At 49.5% G+C, this 26,993-nt stretch overlaps 1 protein-coding gene across 1 annotated transcript in view; it reads right to left on the bottom strand.

Moving 5' to 3' along the window:
• Positions 1-26,993, bottom strand: part of TEX11 (testis expressed 11) — a 1,326,855-nt gene that overhangs the window by 366,265 nt on the left and 933,597 nt on the right. The window contains exon 22 of the mRNA XM_086918299.1: positions 16,040-16,120. Within this exon, the coding sequence (XP_086774425.1) occupies positions 16,040-16,120 (81 nt within the window). The remainder of the gene's footprint in view (positions 1-16,039; positions 16,121-26,993) is intronic.

Below are 26,993 nucleotides of genomic sequence, written 5' to 3'. Positions count from 1 at the left end.
GGTCGAGAGACTGAGCCGAGGGGGAGGACAAGGCAATAATGCTTGATAAAAGTGTGCAGCGAGGCCCACATGGGTGCCTGACAGATGTCTTGCAGGGGGACACACCGCCTTCCAATGCAGTAGTGGCTGCTGTCGTCTTGGTAGAATGGGCGCGCAACCCCACAGGAGGTTCCTTTTTAGCCAGAGAATAGCAGGCCTTGATAAACAAGATGACCCAGAGGGAGATAGTCCTCTTGTGCACAGCCAGCCTTTCTTGGCGCCAACAAAGCCAACAAAAAGCTGGTCATCCACCCAGAACTGTTGTGTGCGATTCAGGTAAAATGAAAGCGTACATTTTGGGTCCAGACGATGGAGCCTCTCTTCCTCTCTGGAAGGGTGCGGAGACTGAAAGAAAGTGGGCAAGGTGATAGTTTGCCCAATGTGAAAAGCAGTGACTACTTTTGGCAAGATGGAAGGACAAGTGCGAAGCACAACTTTGTCCGGATGGACTGACAGAAAAGGAGGCTTACAAGAAAGAGCCTGGAGCTCACTCACTCGCCTAGCAGAGGTGATGGCAACTAGGAAAGCAGTCTTAAAAGTTAACAGACAAAGAGGACAATTGTGAAAGGGCTCAAAGGGAGCACACATCAAAAAGGTAAGTACCAGATTCAAGTCCCACTACGGCATCACAAAAGGAATAGGAGGGAAAAGGTGAGTAATGCCTTTGAGAAACCTGTTAACAACAGGGGACTTGAAAAGAGAGGGCTGATCAGGGAGCCTGAGAAAGGCAGAGATTGCAGAAAGGTAGCCCTTAATAGTGCCCAGAGCAGATCCCTGCCGGGCCAGAGAAAGAAGCAACAAAAGGACCTCTGAAAGAGGGACAGAAAGGGGATCCACAGCCTTTGCTGTGCACTATGCGATAAATTTGTTCCACCTGCAGGCGTATACTGATTTAGTGGAGGGACGCCTGGCTGCCATAATGACATCACAGACTTCAGGAGAAAAGTCAAACAGAATCAACTGTCGGCGCTCAATCTCAACGCACGTAGGTGGAGGCTGGAAAGGTTCAGGTGGAGACCCTTCCCCTGCTGCTGCGAGAGAAGATCCTCCCGAAGAGGCCTTCAGATCGGGGAATCCATGCTCATACTGAGTAGCTTGGGACACCAAACTCTTCGAGCCCAGTCCGGGGTCACAAGAATGACTTGGGCCCGGTCGCACCTGATCTTCTTCTGCACTCTGGGCAAAAGTAGTGTAGGCAGAAAAGCGTACAACAGACCGCAACTCCACAGTTCTACGGGACCTGTCGATGGAGGAGCGGACTGTCCGACTCTGTTGGAATCGGGCTCATAACAGAGGTCGCCTACGGACGCCATATGCGCCTGAAATACCATTGGGGATGCTGACGGCCCTCCCACACGGAGGAGATTGGTCACGACTGGCGGACTGGGAGGATTCCGGTTTACAGCTCGTCGGGGACCTGTACGAGGACGGAGCGCTCCTGTCCTTTCAGGATCTCATTGACCGCTTTGGGATCCCCCGGGGCGACTTTCTGCTGCACTCGGCCATTGTGCGAGCGATCCAGGCGCACTGGCAAAACGGGCTAGAGGAACCTCAATTGTCTCAGGTGTGCCAGTACGTCATGATGTCGGCGGGCACGGTGAAGGCGGTCACTTGCCTCTACGGCAGGTTGATTGCCGAGGGGTTGGTTCCTCTCGCCACACTGAAGTCCCGCTGGGAAGAGGACATTGGTAGGGAGATCCCGGAGACGACCTGGTCCCAGCTGATGAGACGTGCCTGGAAGGGCACACGTGGCGCCCGTTTCCAACTGGTCCACTATTATGTTCTCCATAGGGCATACCTGACCCCGGTAAAGATCAGGCGTTATTTTGCCACGGCTTCGGCGGAATGCCCTAGGTGCCCGGCTCAGGAGGCGGACCTCCTACACATGCTATGGGCCTGTCCAGGACTGACGTCCTACTGGCGGGAGGTGGCGGCGACTCTGGAAGAGGTGGCGGGGAGGCACTTATCATTCGATGTGGCGGTAGGGCTATTGCACTGGTTCCCCCATACCCCCCGGAATAAAATCACCAGTAAATTTATCGACCTGGGGCTCCTACTTGCTAAGCGAGAGGTGACCAGGAATTGGAAGGCACGAGCTGGTCCTACAGGCAGCAGATGGCACAGTGAGCTTTTGAAATGGGCGGCGGGTGAGAGCGCGCTGCGGTATCAATTGGCTTGGAGGCAGGGCAATGAGAAGGCGCAGGAAGCCGCGTTAGAATGGGAAACGCTGGTGCAGGCCCTCAGAGATTATTGTACCCCCAGCGACTCCGAAAGTGAAGAAGCAACTCGACCCGAGTCCCGTTAAACATTAGCATTGACAGCACTATTACCTTCCCCGTGGGTCAAGCAGTGGATCCTATGTTGATGAGCTCCCTGGCGCTGATGGTGGGAGGGGGGGGGAGGGGGGGGTTTCACAGTAACTGGGAATTTTGAGGGGGGGGTTTCTTTTTGGAGTTTGGGGTTTGTTTAGAAAAGCAGATGACGGACAGTGTGTTATCCGGACCAGCTCCAGCATCCTACTGACCCCAGCTGCATTTGCCGCCCAACCCCAGGGATATGGGCTGATTGGCTATATAGCAACGTTATGGAAGGGGGTCGGTGGGCTATATCTTGTATAAGTTGTTTATAATACGATACTGGTCGTTACTGTATTGCTTTACTGATTCCTGCAATAAAAATATATTTAAAAAAAAAAAAAAAACAGACCGCAACTCCACTAACCACAAAATGCGTTGCCTAGCAAGTGCCGCCTTGGAAATTCCAACGCACAGAACTGATGACATTGGGCGTTCTCTTCGGTGGCGAATAGATCTAACCAAGGCTCTCTTCACTGTTTTTTTTTATTTTTTATTTTTTATTTTATTTATCATTTTCCAAAACAAAAGACATTGATGTGTTTTTCTTTACATACAGGAGCACACTAACAACAGCGATGTCGAATAAATACACATTGATGACACATAATATAGACACTCTGGAGTCTGCTAAACAGCAGCATACGTCCAGCCAGAGGAAGCAATCACTGGGAGACAGCACCTCAAATGCAAATTGTACCTGTAGCATACAACAACTCCTCAGCCCACACCCTCCGGGACCACCTGGCTTGTCAACAGAGCCTGTTGGTCTCCAGTGATCTTACCAATGTATGTGCGGTATGGGCCCCAAATGTCGACAGGGCGGGACGAACTGGAAACCAGCGTTGATTACTCCTCACAGTTAACATTACAGAACGCCATGCTTCTAAGCCAGGATGTCAACCGTGGTGGTCGCCTATCGCACCAAAGCAGTGCAACCTCTCTTTTAGCTAACAATAACCCCATGGCAGCAAGCTTGCGTACAGGGCGCGGGAAGTTTGAGACATATTCCAGTAACACTATTTCCGGGGTGGGGAGCAGGTGTACCCCTAACATGTCGCCCAGTGTGCGGTGTATCTGTATCCAATACTCATGTAAAAGAGGGCAAGTCATTATTATATGAAATTTGTAATGCGCTCAGCTTACCCGGGGGCATCCCGGCGCAACAGCCCAGAAGGAGAGACTCAACTAATCACTACTGTGGAAACAGGTAGGTCTTAAGAAGTTTCCTAAATGGTAGGATCTTGGGCTCTGAGCGAATCTTGAGGGGCAAAGAGTTCCAAAGAGTCGCCACCTACACAGAGAAACGCCTGCCCCCAGAACGAGCTCTCCTTACTCTCGCTGACTGCAGAAGATGTTTTTGGTCCGAGCGCAACAGGCGTGGGGGCTTATAAGGACGGGCCATGTTAGCAAGGATGGGGTGACCTTTGCCATGCAGAATTTTGTGGGCCGTACATAGCGCTTTAAATTACACCCGCTCCTTCACGGGGAGCCAGTGAAGCGCTTTGAGGGCCGGGGCGGCAGACTGCCTTCTGGGAACATCCATAAGGACTCTCGCAGCTGCGTTTTGCACCTGTTGGAGGGTTTTAAAGGTCGCTTCGGGAGCACCGAGAAACAGCGCATTCCCATAGTCGAGCCTCGATAGGATTAGGCCTCGTATCAACAGCTTCTTTGCTGGATCAGGAAGCAGTGGTAACACCTTTCGGGCTGACCTCAGCAGACCAAAGCAAACCCCTGCGGTTTTCCTGGCGTGGGTCCTGAAGGACAGATCTTCCTCCAACCATACTCCCAAGGACTTGATCTCCTTCTTGGGAGATGGTGGATCACCAAGAGACCGGGGCCAACAGCTCGCAATAATGGAGGGACTTGAATTGCCCAGGAGCATCAGCTCGGTTTTACCTCCATTAAGCTTTAGGGCCGAGTTAGACATCCAACGATAGACATTGGCAAGGCAGTTGTGTAACACCTCAGGTTGTTCCGCCAACTGAGTGAGGCCCACCACCAGCTGAGTATCATCAGCGTAGCTGATGATCTTCACCCCTGAAGGGGCGACCACTCTTTCAAGTGGAGTCATATATATATTAAATAAGGTAGGGCTCAGCGATGAGCCCTGCGGGACTCCACATTGAAGAGGGAATAGGGCAGATTGCTCTGATCCTTCCCAGACTTGGTAGAAACGGTTGGAGAGAAAAGATCCCAACCGTTTCAGGGCCGTCCCTGAGACACCTACCTCTGACAGACGTTGGAGGAGCACCTGATGACTCACGGTGTCAAAGGCAGCACTCAAGTCCAGGAGGATCACTGCCACTGACCCTCCTGTATCTAGAGTGCTCCTTGCTTCCTCCACTACTGCCAGCAAGGCTGTGTCTGTTCCCTGGCCGGGGCGGAAACCAGTCTGGGAGTCTCCCAGCAGGTGGTTAGACTCTAGATGGTGAGAGAGCTGACGGTTGACCAGCTTCTCTGCAATTTTTGAGAATCCAGGCAGAAGTGAAATTGGCCTGAAGTTGGTCAAGTTGGATGGATCCAATCCTGTTTTTTTCAATAAGGCTTTTACCACAGCCTTTTTCCATCTCTGGGGCACTGTGCCATGAGAGAGTGAAAGATTCATGAGGTCAGTCAGTGGGGTTGACAAGGTGTTAGCCACAAGCTTAAGATATTTTATGGGGACTGGGTCACTCGGAGATTCACTCTTCATCTCTAACAGGACTTTTATAACCTCCTCTTCCGAGAAGGGGCCAAAGGAGGCTAGCTCAATCGGGCAACTTATTGGACTAGTAGCCGGCTCAGGGATTTGAGGGATAGCGGACAAGGAGGATAATATTTTCTCTATTTTAGAATGGAAGAAGCTGGCCAGTTCCTCACATTTTTCTTTGGGATTATCATGCACGACTGGCGGGACCGGGGCTTTCAGAAGTTCCTTGAAGATTTTAAACGATTCCACGATAAATGTGCAAAGTCAGCATATGGGGCTCTGCACTTCGGGCAATTGTGAGGACGGGTGGAGTCTATCCTGTGGGTCAACGCTGGGGTATGGTAGAGTCTACAGAGAAATTTGAAATGAATGAGTTTATGCCTAGTATTCAGGGAAACTTCCCTAGTGCCTCTGCAACACTGCGCCCATTGGTCGTCCGAGATGGGCTTACCCAGATCCTCCTCCCATGCAGCGCGCACCCTAGAATCTGAAATGGGGATGGTAGCGCTACACAGTTTATACAACTTGGAGACCAGATGTGTACCTGATGGATGTTGGATAATTATTGTAAGTGGTGGGAACTCCTCGGGGGCTAGTGGAAATGTAGGGAACACTGCGCGCAGTATGGATCGGATCCTAGACAATACAAATGAGTTCATAAATGTACGGCAGGGAAAGCATTGGTCTTTAGACAGTGAGAAAGCATTACCCTCAGGGAAGAGGTCACCAACAGTATGTATGTGAAATTTGGATAATGTGCGTCGGACCACCACTTCCCCAGTAATAGAAAGCCAAGAAGCATTGGGCAAAGGGAGAGCCGGAGAGTACAAAAGGTCCAGGCCTAGCAGCCTGCGCATCTTTTCCCAGGCCCAGCAGGTTGCCGAAACAGTCTATATATCCTAGGGATCACGTGGAAAGCCCTTGGGAAGGACAGTGGAGAGCTGGCCAGGCAGAACCAAGTCCCCTTCAGGTTTCAAATATAAAATCCGGGCATCCGTGTGGAACCACGAATATGCGTACGAACATTGTGCTACTAAAAAATAAATATAAAAATCTGGAACCCCAAAGCCACCCCTCTCATACGGGAGGGTGAAGACCTTTCATGCCACTGGTGGGTTCTTGTCTCCCCAGACCAGACGTAGCAATAAGGAACGCAATTGTGTGAAAAAAACCTTGGTAAGGGGAATTGGGATGTTATTGAAAAGGTACAAAAACCGCGGAAGTACGACCATCTTAATTATGGCGATTCTGCCGCCATAGATAAAGGAAGTCGGATCCACCTTTCAATCTGGCTTTCCAGAAAGTCAAGCGCGGTCCCATAATTTAGACGCACAATGGTAACAGTGTCCAAGTAGATGTGAAACCCCAGGTACTTTACCCAGTCCTGAGTCCATTCAAGTGGATAAGGGCAATGCCATTGTAATGTATGTGTTTCTTATTTATATAGCGCACTTCTACCCTGAGGTCTCATAGCGCTGTATTCATACCGCTGTGGAACGCTTCCTGGCTTTCCTGTGAGATGTCCACTCCTGGGCACCCCCAAGGTGAAGTCAGGCATCCAAGCGCTGCTGGGGAAGTTGTGGAGATTAAGCAAGCTATTGCCCAGAGTCACAGAGTGGGACCCATGATTAGACTAGGCACCGAGGCGAGAATTATCAGGTCCGGGGAGATTGATGTCAAGAGACGCCGAGGTGGGAATTGAACCCTGGTCCCAGGCCAGACCTCTGCATCAGGGTCTGCCGCTCTAGCCATTGAGCCACGCTTCTCCACTACACGGAGTCAGAGGGAATATAATCGATTTATGCCAATTGATACGGAGACCTGAAAATGTACCAAAACATATTATTTCCCAGATAAGCGGTTCCAAATTAGCCTGAGGTCGCCGGACATTTAAGATCATGTCATCGGCATGCAATGACATTAAGAGAGGACCCGTGCGGAACTGGAGTCCTCTGTGTAAATGCCGCTCCATAGCTATAATGAAGAGCAGCGGGGACAGGGGGCATCCCTGCCGGGTGCCACGTGACAATGAAAAATGTTCTGTGATCGTGTCTTTAAGGCGTATTCGGGCTGTGGGCGCAGTGTACAAAAGTGCAACTGTGGAGACAAAGCATTCTGGCATACCCATGCATCTCATAATGGACAAAAAGAAGGGCCATTCTAACTAATCAAATGCCTTCTCAGCATCAAGAAGAATAGCGGCAGCAGGGGTAGAGGGGTCAATACGATGCAGGACAGCAAACAATGTCCTCAGATTTAGGGAAGTGGAGCGATGCAGAACAAACCCAGACTGTGCCGGGGATATGATGGATTCCATCAGCAAAGAGAGCCGAATGGCAAGAATTTTGACCAACATCTTATAGTCAAGGTTTAATAAAGAGAGGGGTCTAAAGGAGCTGCATAATTTGGCGTCTTTGCCCGGTTTGGGCAGGAGAATGATGACTGCTTCTCTTAGTGTGGGGGGCAGACTGCCAGACTCCAGCGCCTCTGCATATACCTTCACAAGACGGGGAGCCAAAAGATCCTTGTAGGCCTTGTAGAACTCAGCGGAAAAGACGCCGAGTCCCGGTGCTGATGAGCCTCTTAATGCCTTGATAGCTTCAACTACGCTGTCCTGAGTGATAGGTGTGGCTAAAAAGTCCTACATATATTTCTCTAGATACACCATTGCTATTTCGTTCAAGTATTCCCCCCATTCCTCCCGGTCTCCCGCTAGCGTGGATGTGTACAGTGCTTTGTAATATGAGAGGAAGGCATCACATATGTCTGTCGTGGAATGATGTAGGTGTCCCTGGGGTCCCTTAATTTCTGTGATGTATGTTGCCTGGTACGGGGGCCGAAGCAGATGAGCCAACAGTTTTCCTGGCCTGTCCCCCTCCCCATATTGTCTGGCAGTGCTCTGTCTATTTAAGAATCGTAGTTCCCTATCCGCCTCCTCTCTAAACTCCATCATCAAGGCCAGGCGCCTGGCCTCCCTGTCTCCAGTGGGGTCCTGTAAGAGCTCTCCATCTAGTGCCGCAGTGGCCGATTCAATACGAGTAAGTGTGGTGCGTATATCTCTCAATACGCCGACATGTTTAGCAATGCAAGCGCCGCGAATAGTGGCCTTGAACCCCTCCCACAGTGTCGCCCATGTCTCCACTGACCCAGTGTTTAGATCAAAATATTCTTCCATGGCTTGCTGAATGTCTTCAGTAAAAACCGGGTCCGCCAATGCCCTCACAGGGAACCTCCACTGTCTTTCATAACCACCCAATCTGGGAATCAACAATTTAAGCACTACTGGGGAGTGCGCCGACAACGTGCGTGGAAGAGTGAGAAGACCATCGACCCAACCAGAGACCCCAGGTGACAGGAGCCAATAGTCAATTCTGGTCCAAGTATCATGGAACACAGAATAATGTGTGTAGTCAGGGGACTCTGGGTGTAATTGCGCCTCGATGTCAACCAGGGAAAATGAGTGCATAGCTCCAGAAGAATTGTGCGGGATCTAGCCTTGGTGTCTGGGGTAGAGGACGTGCTGTCTCTGGCAGGGGTCATCAATAAGTTGAAGTCCCCGCCCATGATCACGCAACCGGGGTCAAGCGTGAGGAGTTGCACCTGAAGGTCTCGAAAAAAGGAGGGAGTGTCAACATTAGGACCATAAATACCCACCAGTGTAACCTTATATCCAAAAAGTGGTCCCATGACTATCAAGTATCGACCCTCCTGGTCTACAATGCTGTGGGAGTAAACAAAAGGCACCCGTTTATGAACTATTATGGCCACACCCCTAGAATATCTACTGTAATGTGAAAAGAACCGGTGGGCGCCCCAGCTACTGGCCACCAGCATGGCATCCGTGGCCGTCAGATGCGTTTCTTGTAGGAAAGCTATATCGACCCTGTGGCGAGTGCTATAGGCGAAGACCTGTCTACCTTTTTTAGTGTCATTCAGCCCCCGGACGTTCCAGGACACCAATGATAGCCCGGAAGGTCCAGGCTGGAGGCCTAGCCTAGTCATGTGGGAAACAGCATCAATAAGACCGTGTCAAACAAGTCGCTCCGGTGTGTGCTGCATGCATCAGGAAGAAGATAACCATCATCAATGGAAAAAAACAAACCAAAACCCATCCCCCTCCCCCCACCCAGCCTCACAGTAACTTCCCAGAGGCAAACCCAACATGTTCCCATGGTGTGACATCGTAAATGGACAACCAATGACATCTGGAAAGCACAACAAGCAATGCTAACGAAAAAAACCCAGAACAAGCAATCAAAGGCCTCTGCCATGGGGGGTAGCAACGCCTCGACAGTCGGGCCAACCAACACATCCTGGTATACACGAATAAAAACAACATTATGCAAATATATATACCAACAAAGAGGATTAGATATGAAAGGACGGGCTAGCAGCCAGCTCCATTGCTTGAGAACAGATCCGCGCTAGCCTGGGAGTCCCCGCGCGCCGGGGAGGACGAGCCAGAAGCGCCAACCGCGCCCAACCTCTGTTTTTCTTATAGTTCTGACAGAACTTCTGCGCGTCCGTGGGGGAGTCAAAAATGTGGAATCTACCGGCCACGTCAACCCTTAACCTCGCTGTATACAGCATCCCATATTTGAGCCCCAAGTTCCTGAGTGCAGCCTTGACACCATTATATTTACGCCGCGCCTCCTGTACCATGATGGTGAAGTCAGGGAAAAAAGATAGGCACTGCCCTGCCATCATCGCGGTCCCAAAAATTCTGGCGATGATGGGGCGAGCAGGAAGGCCCGGGCGAGGGCAGGGGCCCAACTATCTGTGAGCCCGCTCCACCACGAACCCTTGCGTGAATATTTCCCTGCCGAACAGTTCCACGAGCAATTTCTAGACAAAAATGTCCATACGTCCAGTCGATGTCGTCTCCACCACACCAAGAATACGGATGTTGTTTCTTCGGCCATGCGCCTCCAGGTCCTTGTTTTTAATGGCCACCTCTTTTAGGATTTTTTCGACTAGGTCTAGACGTTTTAACGATTTGGATGCACTATCTTCCACATCTGAGACCCTGGACTCCACCACGTCTAGTTTTCGGTCGTGTGCCTACACCTTGGTTCCCATGTTGGCAATCTTTTGATCTAAGCTGACGAAGCGGCTGTCTAATGCTTTAAAACCAGCCTTCATCTTGCTCATCATGGTGGCCACCAGGGCTGCAGCGTCTTGTCCACCAGCCGCGATCCCGTTGGCTGCGGAGGAACCGGGGGGGATTCGGGGCAGTAAGGGCAGCCTTCTCGAAGTTAATTGTTCGTTGGGCGGGATCTCTCTTGCCCATGGTGCTAGTGGTGATACGGCAGGCAGTGGTCGGAGTGTTCAACTGACAGCGTCAATGAAACTGGCCCAGGAGACAGCACCACAGACTCCCAGAGGCGCAAACAGTGGTAAATCCGACAGTTCCCACAGACATGGAAACCGAAAATGCGCACAGGTAGCAAGACCAGGGCAGGTCAACGCCACCCCCCCAGGTATAATCCGCTCCACGCCTGTCTGTCAGCCCCAGCGCAGGACAACCAACCAGCACACAAATGTCGTATGGCGCAGGATCGTGGCGGTAGGTTTGCCACCGATAAGGCCCACGGGCCCGCAACACTGGAGGCTCCCGCGCCCCTCTACCATCCACTCCACTCACTGCGCATCGGCGGAGGGTCGTAAATTCAGAAGAATGGCGGTCTACAACTGGGCCCAGGGCTGCGAAACGGCGCCAAAATGGTGACTCATGTGGCAGCCGGCATAAGGGTCACGACCGGAGCAACCCCCAGGGTCGTGCAGAACTGACAGGGCCGTCACAGGACCAGTGCGCCTCCCACCCCCACAGCGCCGCTTCCGCGTCCCCACGCAGCGCCCGCCCCAACCCCCAGGCCCCACCGGACCGCCCGCAAATCGAGTCCCCGGCTCGGGACCGCGCAACAGGCCGCAAATCGCGGGCGCGTCACCGAGGCCGGGAACCGAGCAACACGGCCCCACACGGGACCAGGGGGAGCAGAGGAGGCCCAACGATAGCCGCGAGGGAGGGGCAGCAGCCAGCAGAGGCCCAGCGAGAGTGGTACTCACTGACCAGCCGTGGCGCAGAAGGGCACAAGCAGGACAAAGGCAGCAAGGCACCTCAAGCCCCTCTGCCGTTCTCATGTTGCGGACCACCTCCGGACCCCGTCTCTTCGCGCCGGGCACGCCAGTCAGGCGCGGCTGCAGGATGGGGCAAAGTTGTTGGTATTAATAAGGCTCAAATCATTGTAATCTTCATGTAGGCCGGCCCGACCGACGAAGCTTCAAACAGAAGCAGACATTTTAGACGCCTCCGTGGCCCAAGGCTCTCTTCACTGTTGAAAGAGACCTTGCACCACTTCCGATGAAGACGCCATTCGTGATCCATCATGCACCGGCGACTGAGTTTGTCCTCCCTGGCGTTCAAATAACCAGCCAGGTGTTGAACCATCAATTAAATGCCTTGACATTCCAGCCATGTCCAGAGGAGCAGAGCCTCCTGATATAGGGTCCCCGAACCCACCCCGCCTTTTTTGTAGCAATACCACATGGCGGTGGTGTTGTCTGTGAACACCTGCAACACCTTCCCCTTGACAGAGGGAAGGAATGCCTTCAGTGCAAGAAGGATCGCCCGAAGTTCCAGAAGGTTGATATGGAGCTAGAACTCCACCAGAGACCAGAGGCTTCTGATCTCCGCCTCTCCCATGTGGCCGCCACATCCCAGGAGGGACGCATTCATCACAACTGTGTGTTCCGGTTGGGGAAGGGAGAGGGATCTGCCGTTGACCCAATGCTGATTCGTGAGCACCACTGCAATTGTCGTGCAGTGCCCTCCAAGATCTGGACGTAGTCAGACAGGTTCCCCTGATGCTGCGCCCACTGGAAATTCAGGACCCACTGCAGAGCCCGCATATGCCATCTGGCATGGTTGGTGAGCAGGATGCAGGAGGCCCTGAGGCCCAGCAGCCTCAAGGTCATCCTGACCGAAACACGGGACAAAGGCTGAAAGATCGGAATCATAGCATGAATGTCCCGGACTCGCTGTTCGGGAGGATAGACCCAAAACTGCGCCTTGCCCTGAACTGCTCCGGTGAAGAGGAGCTTCTGAGAGGGAATCAGGTGCAATTTTGGACATTAATGAAGAACCCCAGCAAATGCCACAAAGTCGGCATTAGTCTGGAGTTGGGAGACGACTGTTTGGGGTGAGCCCGCCTTCAAAAACCAGTCGTCGAGATAGGGGAAGACTGAAACTCCTGATCTGTGCAGATGAGCTGCGACCACCGCCATCACTTTCGTGAACACTCGAGAGGCACTGGTAAGGCCAAAGGGTAGCATGGTGAACTGAAAGTGCTCGTGGCCTACCGTGAACCGCAGGTAACACGGGGATATGAAAATAAGCGTCCTGCAAGTCCAACGCTACCAACCAGTCTTGCGGGTCTAGGGCAGACAAGACCTGAGCAAGTGTGAGCATCTGTAACTTCTCCTTGACGTTCCGCAGGTCTAAGATAGGACGCAGGCCCTTGTCCTTCTTTGGTACCAGGAAGAAGTTGGAGTAAACAACCACAACCTACTTCTGGCATCAGAACGCGCTTGATGGCCCACTTGGCCTGGAGGGCCGTAACTTCCTGCTGGAGAAGTAGAAGTGTCAAGTGATCTCTGACATACGGTGGTACTGTGGTAGCATGGCTGGAGGGGTATTCTTGAAGGGGAGAGAGTAGCCCCTTCGGACAAGCTGCAGAACCCACCTGTCCGATGTGATGGAGCGCCACTGGTGGAGGTGATGCAAATCCTGCCATCCACTGGCGTCTGGTGGGCCTGAAACACCGTACTAGGAAGGTTTGGAGGCAGTGGCTGCAGGGAGGGTTATGGACTGACCTGCACGCTGGCACCGTGACCCACCTCTGCGGGTTCCACGTCCGCGGCTGCGCTGAGAATGTTGCTGCTCAGGCCTGTGGCTCTGAAACGAACGTGCCTGGGCGCCCCTTCCTTGGTCACTAAAGGTCCGAAAAGCAGAAGCGGAAGGAGGGCGTGTAACAAAAAGGCACAAGGACTTGGCAGTAGCCCGTGAGTCCTTGGAACGTTCCAACGTGCAATCTGCTTTATCGACGAACAGGCGAGTGCCATCAAAGGACATGTCCATCAGTGTGTTCTGGACATCCCTAGAAAAGCCAGTCATCCTCAGCCAGGCATGATGGCGGAGCGCCACTGTTGTTGAAATCGCTCTGCCCAGCGAGTCAGCAGTGTCAAGACCCTACCGGATAGTGAACTTGGCTTTGTCTCTCCCCTCAGCAATAGCTTGGGAAAGTATTGCCAGAGCCTCCGCCGGGCACTGAGGCAGCACTTGCGCAACCGTATCCCACACAGATGTGAGTAACGCCCCAAGGGACATGCAGTGTTCACAGACCGCAGGCCCGAACTGGCGGAAGAAAAAATCTTCTTCCCAAACTGCTCCAGTTTCTCGGATTCCCTGTCCAGAGGTGCGGAAGGGAATGCGCTTGAGGATGCAGAGGCTTGGACAACCAAGCTCTCGGGTTGGGGTGTTGGGAGAAGAAAACGGGGTCCCCTGGTGCCGGGCGATGGCGTCGGACCACGTTCTTGTCCAGAAGAGCCCCAGTGTTGGGCTTGGACCAGGTGCCAAAAGAACGTTTGAGAGTTCATCGTTAAAGGCGACATCGATGCCGGTGGTGGTCCGACAGGCAAGGACGGGGATTCAGGCCTGGATCCAGGGGGGTCCCTCGGCGTCGACGCCATAGTCGTTGACAACAATGGGGCCTGAGCTGGCGATGTTGAAGAACGAGGACCTCCAGCCGGACCCGCAGGGCTCGAAGGCACACCGGCGGGACCGGACGGTCCGAAGACCCATGCCATAGCTGACACAAACTCCTGCAGCTGGTCCGGAGTCGCCGATGGACCCGGAAAGGGCAGGTAGGCCATCGGCATGTGCATAGGCTCCCTCAGGGGCGCTGGGGCGGCGCCACCCGCACCCTTAGTTGCGGCACGTGACAGGCTAGGGGAAGGCGAAGAGCGACAACGCTTCTTCGACTTTGAATTTACCTTCACTATAACACTAGTGACAGCACAATATATTCCCTTTTTGTACATAAACAAGTCATAGCAATTTAACAGACTTTCTGTAACTTATATTGTACAAATACTCCGCAATCTACAACTACAACAAAAAAACAGCTTATTATTACCGCATTGGCGCAATCTAATATATTTACCAATGCTTGTTATGACTGGTATGGCTTAAATGAATCGTGTTGGTTTTAATAAAAAATAAAAAAATAATAAAGACTGAAAATCTTACCTCCCATAAGGAAATTGCCTTAAAATGTGTTTTGGGATTACACACATGCATGTAGTTATAGTAAAATGTATGAATATTAAATAGTATAGATACAGAGGAACTTGGCATAGCGGATGTAGGAGCACCATAAGGGGATATGGCAGATATCTGTGATATGTGAAAGCATTAACTGCATTTGTGTAGAGTGCCTGAGCTCAGAATGGCAATGACTGGCTACTGGCAATGAGAAGCTGATAATCTGTGTCAAAAAATCGTTTTATTTTCACATAAGGCCGAGGTGGCATTGGAAACAGATTGTTTACATAATACCAATAAAAAGGCTGGTGCTTGGGAAAAAAAAATCCTTTATTTTAAGAAAAGGACGAGTTTTTTGTCACTAAATAGTAAATCTGGTGTAGGAGTGACAGTGCGTGCATTTCGAATAATGACAATCCTATATATGGACTAATTGAGAGTATTTTCCAAATAGTTTTAAGCTTGTATCTAAACTATATAATACATAGGGCCCGATTCACAGAATGAACTTAAGACTCAATCCTAAACTTACTACTATCTTGGCATTCACACAATGCACTTACTACTTTTGGTATTCACAGAAGTTAGGATTTTGTCTTAAGTTTGTCTTAAGACAAACTTAAGACAGACTTTAAACAGACTTAAGACAAACTTAAGACAGACTTAAGACAAAATCCTAACTTCTGTGAATACCAAAAGTAGTAAATTCATTCTGTGAATGCCAAAAGTAGTAAGTGCATTCTGTGAATGCCAAAAGTAGTAAGTGCATTCTGTGAATATCAAAATAGTAGTACGTTTAGGATTGAGTCTTAAATTCATTCTGTGAATCGGGCCCATAGTGATTTGAGGCCACTCATTACAGATGTTGTGGCAGCATTGATTTTGTAGAATAAGTTTTATGATTTATGAAGGATCTTCATAACCTAAAGTGAAGGTTTTTTATGACCTAATCACCACTATCTACATCTACGGATTGAGGCTAGGTTTGTAAGAGCCATACTGTCCAGCAGCACAACTGCAGTGGAGTTTAAGGTGAGCAATGAAGCACTGAGTATTTTTACAATGTTCCATTCCTCCTCCTCCTAATATTACTGATGACATTACATAGTATTGTAGGGTGGGAGAATGAAACGAAGCAGAATGTAGAACTGAAAGAATACAGTGTCTACTCTTTATATAATAACAGTAGCCTGTGCAAAATTGCATATTCTAGAGTCTACAGTTTCTCTGGGAAATTCTGCTGTAAAACCCGCTATTTCTCTGGCCATTTTTCAGATGTTTCCTAAGAGCAGAGGAGGACTCCCAAACGTACGGGTAGGGAGGGGGTTTGGGAGAGGTCTGCAAAGCCCTGGAGTACAAGAAGATTTCATGAGTGGCCCTTCAGTACCTCAAAGACCACTACTTACCTCTACGTTTTTCAAAATGTTCACTGGTGGGCAATGCCCACCAGACTCTACTTGGAGGCTCGCGAGTTGTAATTTAGGGAGATAATTCATACCCGTACTTTTTGAAAGTTGAACAGCTATGACTGCTCTAGTCTGCGGATGGTATTCCTAGAGATTTACCCAACACAATTACAAAAAAAAAAAAAAGGGTAGAGCCCACAAGGCCTTATGCTAACAACATGCTCACCTATCTTCCTAAACCAGTGTGCATCACTGATCCAGGTGTCGTGGGTTCTTGTAGCTAATGGGTCAGCAAGCCTTTGGTGAGCTGTGTAAAAAGTAGATCCAAACAAACAATGAATCTTTGCAGCCATCAGTTTATCCAAACAGTGTAATTATAATGAGCATCGTTACATTGTTTATACCTCTTCTACCTAAAGACCCAGCAACTACAGGTCACCTGAGCAAGTAACATTCTCTCAAGCCAATTCCACTGGGGGGTGCACTGAATTATTTCAACTGTTGGATATCAATACCAGGAGTTCTGGACTTAACACTGGGTTGTCCAACACTGGGACAGATGTTATGCTTGTTACATGTATATTGATCTATATTTTCAATATAAAATCTATAGCACTTTGGGTCAGCATGGATACCAGGAGTTATGGACTTAACACAGGGGTGTCCAACACTGGGACAGATGTTATGCTTGTTACATGTATATTGATCTATATTTTCAATATAAAATCTATAGCCCTTTGGGTCAGCATGGATACCAGGAGTTATGGACTTAACACAGGGGTGTCCAACACTGGGACAGATGTTATGCTTGTTACATGTATATTGATCTATATTTTCAATATAAAATCTATAGCACTTTGGGTCAGCATGGATACCAGGAGTTATGGACTTAACACAGGGGTGTCCAACACTGGGACAGATGTTATGCTTGTTACATGTATATTGATCTATATTTTCAATATAAAATCTATAGCACTTTGGGTCAACATGGAAACCGCAGAATTGATATATAGCTCCACCATGATTGCCTGCATATGAATAATGCACAGGTGGGTGAGTTATAAATTGGCACTTCTATTGCATTTCCATTCGGTATTAGTTGTGTTTATTTGCGAATGAAGCCTTTCTTTATGAGTCCTAGGTGCCAAAAAACCCATGGATTGATGGATAAAATAATGTTTTAAAGGTGGAACAACGGGATGATAGTACATTATATATCATTATTACATATTCTATATTCTACTAAAAGTATGCAATTGGTCTTGAAGCATGCATAAGGGCTGGGAGAGATATAAAGTTTTTGTGATGAGGGTGAGTCCTATTTGCACATGGCGAGAGTATTTCCATAATATCGAACCTGAATAAGGGAGAGAAAACACACACTCAAACACAGAGACACACATAAGAAAGAGGGCATTACATTTTGGGAAGTCACTAGACTAAAGAACATACCCACGCAATCTTACACAAAGTACTGTAAAGTACAAATGAAGGGGAAAAGGCGGTCATATAGTAAGAAGGGAGAGAACCTTCACAGACCGGACTGACACTTTGGGGGATATGAACACTAGAAGTGGCAGGGCGAAGTGACAGAGCGTGTCATTAGCCTCCTGGGCTTAACGACACGCTCCGCCACTTCAGAAGCGCAAGGTTGCACCATATTTACAACAATGTGCTGCAGCTTTGCGTTTCCCCCTTCGATGGCGCTAAGTTTAAGAACTTAGCACCGCAGGCACCCTAGCACCAGAGTGCAAGGGTGTTTGTGTGCAGGGGAGGATTGGTTATGTGTAGGAAGATGCCCCTTCCTGCACATTAACAATCGTAAAATGCCATTTTGTCACTTTCATGTGTCCTGCTTCATGCAGCACACATGAAAGTTACCAAATGGCATTTTTTGACAAAAGGTTTGTTTATGTACAGGAAGGGACACCTTCCTGTACATAAACAAACATGGCATTTTGCTTTTACAAGGAGAAATAATGCATTTTACCTCATTTCGCCAACTTAAGACCAGGGTTTTCCTGGTCCTAATTTTGGCGCTGCCTCTTATCTACGCCACCTATGACATAGGGGGCAGCGTCAAATACAATGGGTGTTGCGGTGGAACGCCCACACACAACACCCACTGCACGCCCCTTTCACGCTAAACATAGCGTGAAAGGGTGCGTTATGTACAAGGCAGCATTGAGCCACGTTAAATGGTTTAGCGCTGCCTTGTACATAAGGCAGGGCCCCTATCGCCACAGGAACGTCACAAAAAGTGATGTTCCCGTGGTGATAGGGGCTTGTACATATGGCCATGAATCTTTAAGTAAGTCATCAGCACCAATTTTTCATCGTGCCCTGCAGTGCAAATGACCTAAGATCACTGTTCGCGAGACTACCTGCAAACATGTCTGATATTTTCACTGGAGAAGTGGGAGAGTTGCTCATTTCTTCAAGGAAGATTCCCTTCCAGGACGACAAGGATTACATGCAACTTTTCCTTCTCCTTTAACAGCTCTGAATAGAACAAATCCACCCCTCAAAGCAATGGTTAAAAAACATCAGACAGCTGTCAATATACTTAGAAGGGTATTGTATGGATGCTGAGAATATGGGTGTTCATCAACAAGTTTGTCTTAAGACATGATTGTCTTGTAAAGACATTAAAGTAACTGCTTTGCAGATTTCAGCAATCTGAATGCTTCACAGAAGCTCTCTAGTAGCCACTTTTCTCCTTATGAGATTAACTTCTGGTTTACCCATCTGGAGTTTCGGAGCTTTCCCTTAGCAAAAGATGACACAAGAGATTAGTCACAAATAAATCAGTAGTTTGGAAGTGGCTAAACCCTCAAGAAGATGCACATACCTGACACGCTGTGTTTAAGATTTTTAAAGGTTTTACTTTTACCATTGAAGAATGTCAGCACTCTCCTAACATCTAGGGTATGTAATGATTTTTCCATTGGAAGAGGGGACTTTGAACATAAGTAGGCCGTATATCGTTTGGTGAATATGGAAATCCATAACCAGTGTAGGTAGAAGAGTAGGGTGAGTTCTCATGACTACTCTGTTCTAATGGACACCTGCAATGGATCATGAAAACTAAAAAATGGATCTTATTAAACCTAATGGCCAGTGTGATTCTAACAGAATGCTAGATTCCACGACAAATGATGTAGAGAAGCTATATGTATCGGGTCAGAAGGTGGACACACTGGTTTAGAAAGAGGTTAGAAAGGTATTTTTCTGTAAGCCATAAATGCTGCATGATGTACTTTAATTGAGGAAATCTGCAGCCAAACGTAGGCAGGTAAAGTTAATAGGAACTACTGCCTAATTTTGCCAGATTGTTGCTACTTTTAAGGCACCAAATACAAACGGCACAGGGTTTCTGCTAGAAGGCATATTTGCTTTTGTTAATGAAGTCCATACATTGTTTAGATTCAAGTATCCATACTGGATACACTCAGGAGCTCTGCAGCCTGGCTCAACAAGGGAAACTTGGGTTGAAGGATCAGATCCTGGACCTCGGGGAAAAAGAATGAATAGAGATGTCTCTATTTACGTCTTTTGTGTTGAAATTCTGACATGTGTAGCGTGTCTCTGAACCACTATTGTCGCGGGCACTTTGGACAAATAAGGATCACCTTGACTTTGTGCTAGACGTCTTCATTACACTAGATGAGATCAGTGCAATCGATGGAAAAGCATAGAGAAATGACCCATGACCAACTGATCAAAAGGGCAATAGCAGATTCTGAACAGAGCATGAGCATTTGCTGTATTCCAAAGTAGTGAATACATCCATTTGTGGGAAGCCCCAGTCGCAGAAGATGTTATGCAGCACTTATCAAGTAGAACCCACTGTGGTTTTCTTGAAACAACCTTCTTAGAGGATATAACTCTTCATCGGTCATACCTGCCGGGTGCACTATGGCGATCTGCGGATCTGGGGGCGGGGCCCTCAGTCTCATCCCTTCGTGTGTTTAGAGATTACATGACAGTTGTTAACTCTCTAAATGGATAATGCTTTAGACTTCAATGCTGGGAAGAACAATTGTACATCTAAATAAATGATTCTGAGCTCTAAAAGAGTCATGTGACATGAGCTTTCCTTTTGTGGAGGGAGTTGTAGTTTCCATGGCGGGGGGTGCGAGATATGCTTTGTATAGAAGACTATACTGAATTTCAAGGGTGTTACATCTTGCTTATTTCTTGCATTTCCCTTGCTTAGATTTCCCCATTGCTTAGCCACTGTATGCGGTAGAATATCTGATGACACCTTAGAATGTTTGGTACCTGACTGGTGGGTGGAGAGGCAGTTGATGGCAGGCAGGCTGAGCGACAGAAGAACTGCTCCTGGTGGGGTTTATATTTACATCTACTTATATCTTATTATTATCTTAATCTGGAACTTAACTTCAATAAATCATACCTATTTATACATACTGGATTTAAGGATTTTTATTTGCTACAAAGGGATTTTAGGTTTTGCTTTAGAACCATCACATTACGACACCTATGTTTTTTCAGTACATTTCTAAGGTTTCTGTTGTAATGAGAAAGTCCATGAGCCAGGTATACAAAACAGGATAGCTTCATTAAGGCTTAGTTCCAGGGTAAGTTAGGTAGAAGAAGATAAGTAGATGAAAGAATAGCCCCACCAGGAGCAGCCTCCCTGCTGCTCAGCCTGCATCCACCAACTGACACTTACACACATAACCAAGCACCCAAGCATTCCGTGACACAATCACACATTCCAACACTCATCCTGGCTGAGTAGAAGGGAAAACGTAGCTAGGGAAGAGGAATGGCAACAATTAAAAAAAAAAAAATTCAAATACATTTCTTCATTAGGTGTTCCTCCATTTCAACAGATTAAATACAATAATCAGTATCAGTCTCTGTCACCTCAGCCGAGGTGGAACACGATTTTATATCAATACAAGTCAGGATTTAGAGCACAGATCCGGGAGGCAGATCTGACTTCTTCCTTGCTAATTAGCAATGATGCATGATTTTGGTACCAATAAATACATTACACTCTGTTTCTGAGCAATCCTGCAATGTCTGGTGAGTTTCAGTCATTTGCTCCTGAGAGGGTGCCAGTATTTCCCCATCAATAAGGATGGGACAAAAACTTCCAGTTAGTGGCTCAAGATTTCCTGAGCGGAAGCCTGGTGTTCACAGCAGTGGAGACAGGGTGAACTCTTAGAGTACCAGGGCTGGATGACTGCCGCCAACTCCTCTTGTTCAGCTTCAGGTCAGGCAACCTTGGAAATCGACGAGTCTGCCAAGAAGGGTTACATTGACCTTGATTTGAGAGAAAGAGTTGATTGCTGAGGATGAGCACTGGAGGAGACCTTGCACGAGGGTGACGCTGCTTTGAAGAAGATGCACTGAGAAGCTGCCCAGGTGGTACAAATGTATGCCACAGCAATATCAGGGAGACCTGCACCCCTGTGCTGTGGGTGAGGTACAAGGCCTCAGATGTGTCTTCGGCGCAGGCAGTTACTTTGACCCCTGAATCGGAGGGAGTACGGAAACTTAAAGAAGCAAGTTCTGTGGCCAATCACTGAGTTCCAAGAAGCAAACGTGCTACAAAAAGTCAACCAATATCTAGATCTGATCAACGACCAAGAAGCTACAAGCATAATGGAGAGACTGCCTTCTCTTTTAAATACCCGCTGCCCACGCTCTGTTTTTCTCCCGGCACCCTCCGAGCTCATCCATAAAAGCACAGCAACAGGTACAATCTTGCAGGGGTTTGAATTAAGAGCACACTTTAAGGGTTGGTTATGTTATCTCCTGCATTTCGCATTTTGTATGAAAGCTGAAGCCTTGGCACAGAAAGGCAGAATTTATGGTGTCTGGTGTAGGGTGACTGCACTCACCTCCGTTGGCATTAGACAACAAAGGTGTACTTAGCTGGATGGAAAGGCAATGTCGCTTCTTCTCATAGCCCATAAATCTGCCATCTAGGCTGCTGCAGAGCACCAACTGGCCAGAGTATTTGTTCTAATTCTGAGTAACGTAGAAAGTAAAGTATGCCTTGGTGGGTGTTTTCTTTTAAATTCAAACCGCTTTTATGTACTTTTAAGTACCTGCAACTAGTCATTGGTGTTATTTTTAAAGATACCTTAAAAACATTCCCCATATGCTGATTGAAGCCTGGAAAAATGGCCAGAACTGCGCTCGGCTGGAAGGGTAGTGTGACCGAAGGAAGTCCATTGTGGTGGATCAGCATGATGGAGGATGTCGCAAAACTGAAGGGCTTCCAGGGTTATTATAAACACCGCGATTGGCGTTTGAAATGCAGGGTGCAAAAATGTACCTTTTAGCACACAATGTTGCCTGAGGATGATAAGAGACATTGTACATAAGTAGGTAAATGCCAACCACCCATATGCAAGACGGTATCTGGGTATACATCAGTGTATGGAAGCTGCAAAAATGATTTATGAGACTAGAGACTGTCCTCAGACGTGAGACAATATGGTTACATCCAAAAAAACATTATGGACGGCAAATGAACATAACATGAGAAAAAACACGAGTCTGCCCTTGACCCAATCAGAGACATGAAATGGATGATGCTTTCAAACGCTGTTAACAGTGTTAAATATCTAGCTATCAAACACTCAGGACAATTAGCATACATAATCCTATTGTAAAAAGACGCTACACAGATACATTAATTCCAGCATGTTGATGTTGTCGTCTGCTTTGAAAAAATAATAAAAATGTGGTTTCTTTAACAAACGTAAATTTATAAAGGATTCACAGGGTTGAACCAGGTATTGTAGTGAGCGCTCTAGTCTCGCACGTCACGTAATTACGTGACGTGCAGCGGCCATGTTAGGATGCGCGCGCAGCATAGGCAGAAGCGCGAGGGCCGGCTGAATGTAAGACGTGCTCGGAGCTCCTTGTGACAATAATGCTGGAATAAATATAGAGAACAGAACCTGGCTCCAGAGTATCATTGGGGGAGAATAACCAACACTACAGTGGCGACGAGGGTGGGATCCGACAGCCCCCAACCCCCCACAACATAGGAAAAAAAAACAGAAAAAAAAACGACAATACTGGAGAACAGGACAGGACCACGCAGCAGAGTGCCCAGAAGGCCCGAGGGGTACACACAGCGACGATACATAGATCGTGCACCACAAGGAGCGTGGCAGAGCCACCAAGCGCGCTGAGGAGTGAACAGAGGAACCGCAGTGAGTATCCTGCCTGGAACTGCGACGAAAAGCGCGCCAAAAGTAAGCCACGACCACGGCCTACAGGGAACCGCACTGGCTACTCCACCCAAGCGGGAAGGGGCTGAAAGGGACAGCCCCCCACCCCTAGTGAGCGGGGAAGAGCAAAACAACGCGCCAGGGAGCCCGAGAGGCCTGGGAAGTACGCTGCCTACAGCTAAGGGCGAGAAGATGAGCGTGCAAGCAGGGTTCGCGATGGCGCCCGTCCAGTTCCTTCCCAGACCAGGGGAACCCCTCATGAAATGGGAAGACTGGAAGGAATATATAGACAATTTCATAGAAGTCCTAGAAGATGAAAGCGAAGAAAAGTTCAAACCACCGAGAAAGAAACGTATCTTACTGTTAAACTTGGGGCCGGAAGGCCTGAGGATCTATAAAAGCCTGGTTCCTAAAAAGAGAGAATCCACAGACGACGATGTGTACGCACACGCAATGGAAGACCTGGACGAACACTTCAAACCATCGATATGTGTCTCAGTGGACAGGTTTAACTTTCAACAAAGGAAACAACAACCAGGAGAGACGGTGGAGGAGTATGTGGCGGCACTGAGGAAGCTGGCGTCCTCATGCAGATACGCCAACTGGGAGAATGAATTTATAAAAGATCAAGTGGTGATGCACACCACGTGCACGAACGTGCAGGACAAGCTATGGGCTGCAGGCGACACTTCGCTTAAAGACGTATTGGTTATTGTCAAAAGGGCTGAGTTGGCGCGCCGATGCGCGGCGGCTACGAAGAAAGAAACAGCGCCCAGCGTCGTAGTGAACAAAGTGAACAATGAAGAGTACCGCAGGGACCACCAGACCCGGAGGTCGTCGGAGAAGGGTCCGGGCAGGTGGCAAAGTAATCCAGGCCCCTCTGGTAAACCGGCGGGAAGCAACAAGAGGTCATGCTACAGGTGCGGAAGCTGGTCGCACGAGGCGCACGACCGGAAGTGCCCCGCGTTCCGCGCCAAATGTATGTTTTGCGGTATAGTCGGCCACTATGAGAAGGTGTGTCGGAAGAAATCCTCCAAGAGCACTGTGAAGTACGTCGGTCAAGAGGGGGATGAACAGGAAGAAGTGGACGAGGAGGAAGTAGTGACGGTGCTCTGCATCTACGATGAAGTCCTAAGTGTGGAAGGACAAGTCCGGGGAGTCGACGGAAGGAGAACGATGAAACCAATTCTGGAGATGACGATAGGAGGTGTCGAAATTCAAGTAGTGGCAGACACCGGATCACCCTACACCATCGTCCAAAGAACCATATGGGAGGAGAAGTTCGCACCACAACTGGGCCCCGAACTGGAGAGAATGGACATCCGCCCTGTCACATACAATGGGGACCGCATAATGGGGACCGCATACCCATGGCCGGGTACAGGAAGTTGAACTTTGAGTTCAGAGGAAGATCCGCACAGTGCAAGCTATACGTGTCCGAAAAAGGCCCCTCAGTCCTAGGGTGGCTCGACCAAGGCTTGAGGGGGGGGTTTTCGCACTCCGACTCACCCACCAGCAGGTGTGCCCCAGGAGCATCATGGACGATGCAGTCTCTCAATAGCGTGTGCGCTATTGCGTTGAAGTGTGTCGTAGCAAGGTTGCAGCACCAACTCTGGACACCGGTGTTTCGGAATTCTTGTTCCTCGTCAGCAGAGTGTAGGTTTTTCGGGATTAGCTGTGCAGGCTGCCAAGTGTTCTCAGGTCTGTACCTCTCTGGCGCGGGTGCGAATTCCGAGCTCGTCAGCTCTAGCTCAGGGGAGCCAATCAGTGTTGAGGGGGGGGTTTTCGCACTCCGACTCACCCACCAGCAGGTGTGCCCCAGGAGCATCATGGACGATGCAGTCTCTCAATAGCGTGTGCGCTATTGCGTTGAAGTGTGTCGTAGCAAGGTTGCAGCACCAACTCTGGACACCGGTGTTTCGGAATTCTTGTTCCTCGTCAGCAGAGTGTAGGTTTTTCGGGATTAGCTGTGCAGGCTGCCAAGTGTTCTCAGGTCTGTACCTCTCTGGCGCGGGTGCGAATTCCGAGCTCGTCAGCTCTAGCTCAGGGGAGCCAATCAGTGTTGAGGGGGGGGGTTTTCGCACTCCGACTCACCCACCAGCAGGTGTGCCCCAGGAGCATCATGGACGATGCAGTCTCTCAATAGCGTGTGCGCTATTGCGTTGAAGTGTGTCGTAGCAAGGTTGCAGCACCAACTCTGGACACCGGTGTTTCGGAATTCTTGTTCCTCGTCAGCAGAGTGTAGGTTTTTCGGGATTAGCTGTGCAGGCTGCCAAGTGTTCTCAGGTCTGTACCTCTCTGGCGCGGGTGCGAATTCCGAGCTCGTCAGCTCTAGCTCAGGGGAGCCAATCAGTGTTGAGGGGGGGGTTTTCGCACTCCGACTCACCCACCAGCAGGTGTGCCCCAGGAGCATCATGGACGATGCAGTCTCTCAATAGCGTGTGCGCTATTGCGTTGAAGTGTGTCGTAGCAAGGTTGCAGCACCAACTCTGGACACCGGTGTTTCGGAATTCTTGTTCCTCGTCAGCAGAGTGTAGGTTTTTCGGGATTAGCTGTGCAGGCTGCCAAGTGTTCTCAGGTCTGTACCTCTCTGGCGCGGGTGCGAATTCCGAGCTCGTCAGCTCTAGCTCAGGGGAGCCAATCAGTGTTGAGGGGGGGGGTTTTCGCACTCCGACTCACCCACCAGCAGGTGTGCCCCAGGAGCATCATGGACGATGCAGTCTCTCAATAGCGTGTGCGCTATTGCGTTGAAGTGTGTCGTAGCAAGGTTGCAGCACCAACTCTGGACACCGGTGTTTCGGAATTCTTGTTCCTCGTCAGCAGAGTGTAGGTTTTTCGGGATTAGCTGTGCAGGCTGCCAAGTGTTCTCAGGTCTGTACCTCTCTGGCGCGGGTGCGAATTCCGAGCTCGTCAGCTCTAGCTCAGGGGAGCCAATCAGTGTTGAGGGGGGGTTTTCGCACTCCGACTCACCCACCAGCAGGTGTGCCCCAGGAGCATCATGGACGATGCAGTCTCTCAATAGCGTGTGCGCTATTGCGTTGAAGTGTGTCGTAGCAAGGTTGCAGCACCAACTCTGGACACCGGTGTTTCGGAATTCTTGTTCCTCGTCAGCAGAGTGTAGGTTTTTCGGGATTAGCTGTGCAGGCTGCCAAGTGTTCTCAGGTCTGTACCTCTCTGGCGCGGGTGCGAATTCCGAGCTCGTCAGCTCTAGCTCAGGGGAGCCAATCAGTGTTGAGGGGGGGGTTTTCGCACTTCGACTCACCCACCAGCAGGTGTGCCCCAGGAGCATCATGGACGATGCAGTCTCTCAATAGCGTGTGCGCTATTGCGTTGAAGTGTGTCGTAGCAAGGTTGCAGCACCAACTCTGGACACCGGTGTTTCGGAATTCTTGTTCCTCGTCAGCAGAGTGTAGGTTTTTCGGGATTAGCTGTGCAGGCTGCCAAGTGTTCTCAGGTCTGTACCTCTCTGGCGCGGGTGCGAATTCCGAGCTCGTCAGCTCTAGCTCAGGGGAGCCAATCAGTGTTGAGGGGGGGGTTTTCGCACTCCGACTCACCCACCAGCAGGTGTGCCCCAGGAGCATCATGGACGATGCAGTCTCTCAATAGCGTGTGCGCTATTGCGTTGAAGTGTGTCGTAGCAAGGTTGCAGCACCAACTCTGGACACCGGTGTTTCGGAATTCTTGTTCCTCGTCAGCAGAGTGTAGGTTTTTCGGGATTAGCTGTGCAGGCTGCCAAGTGTTCTCAGGTCTGTACCTCTCTGGCGCGGGTGCGAATTCCGAGCTCGTCAGCTCTAGCTCAGGGGAGCCAATCAGTGTTGAGGGGGGGGTTTTCGCACTCCGACTCACCCACCAGCAGGTATGCCCCAGGAGCATCATGGACGATGCAGTCTCTCAATAGCGTGTGCGCTATTGCGTTGAAGTGTGTCGTAGCAAGGTTGCAGCACCAACTCTGGA

Source organism: Lissotriton vulgaris, chromosome 4_1 (assembly GCF_964263255.1).
Source record: "Lissotriton vulgaris chromosome 4_1, aLisVul1.2, whole genome shotgun sequence".
Classification (NCBI taxonomy): Eukaryota; Metazoa; Chordata; class Amphibia; order Caudata; family Salamandridae; genus Lissotriton; species Lissotriton vulgaris.
The sequence above is the reverse complement of the archived record's forward strand: the minus strand, read 5'-3'. Positions and strand labels throughout refer to the sequence as shown.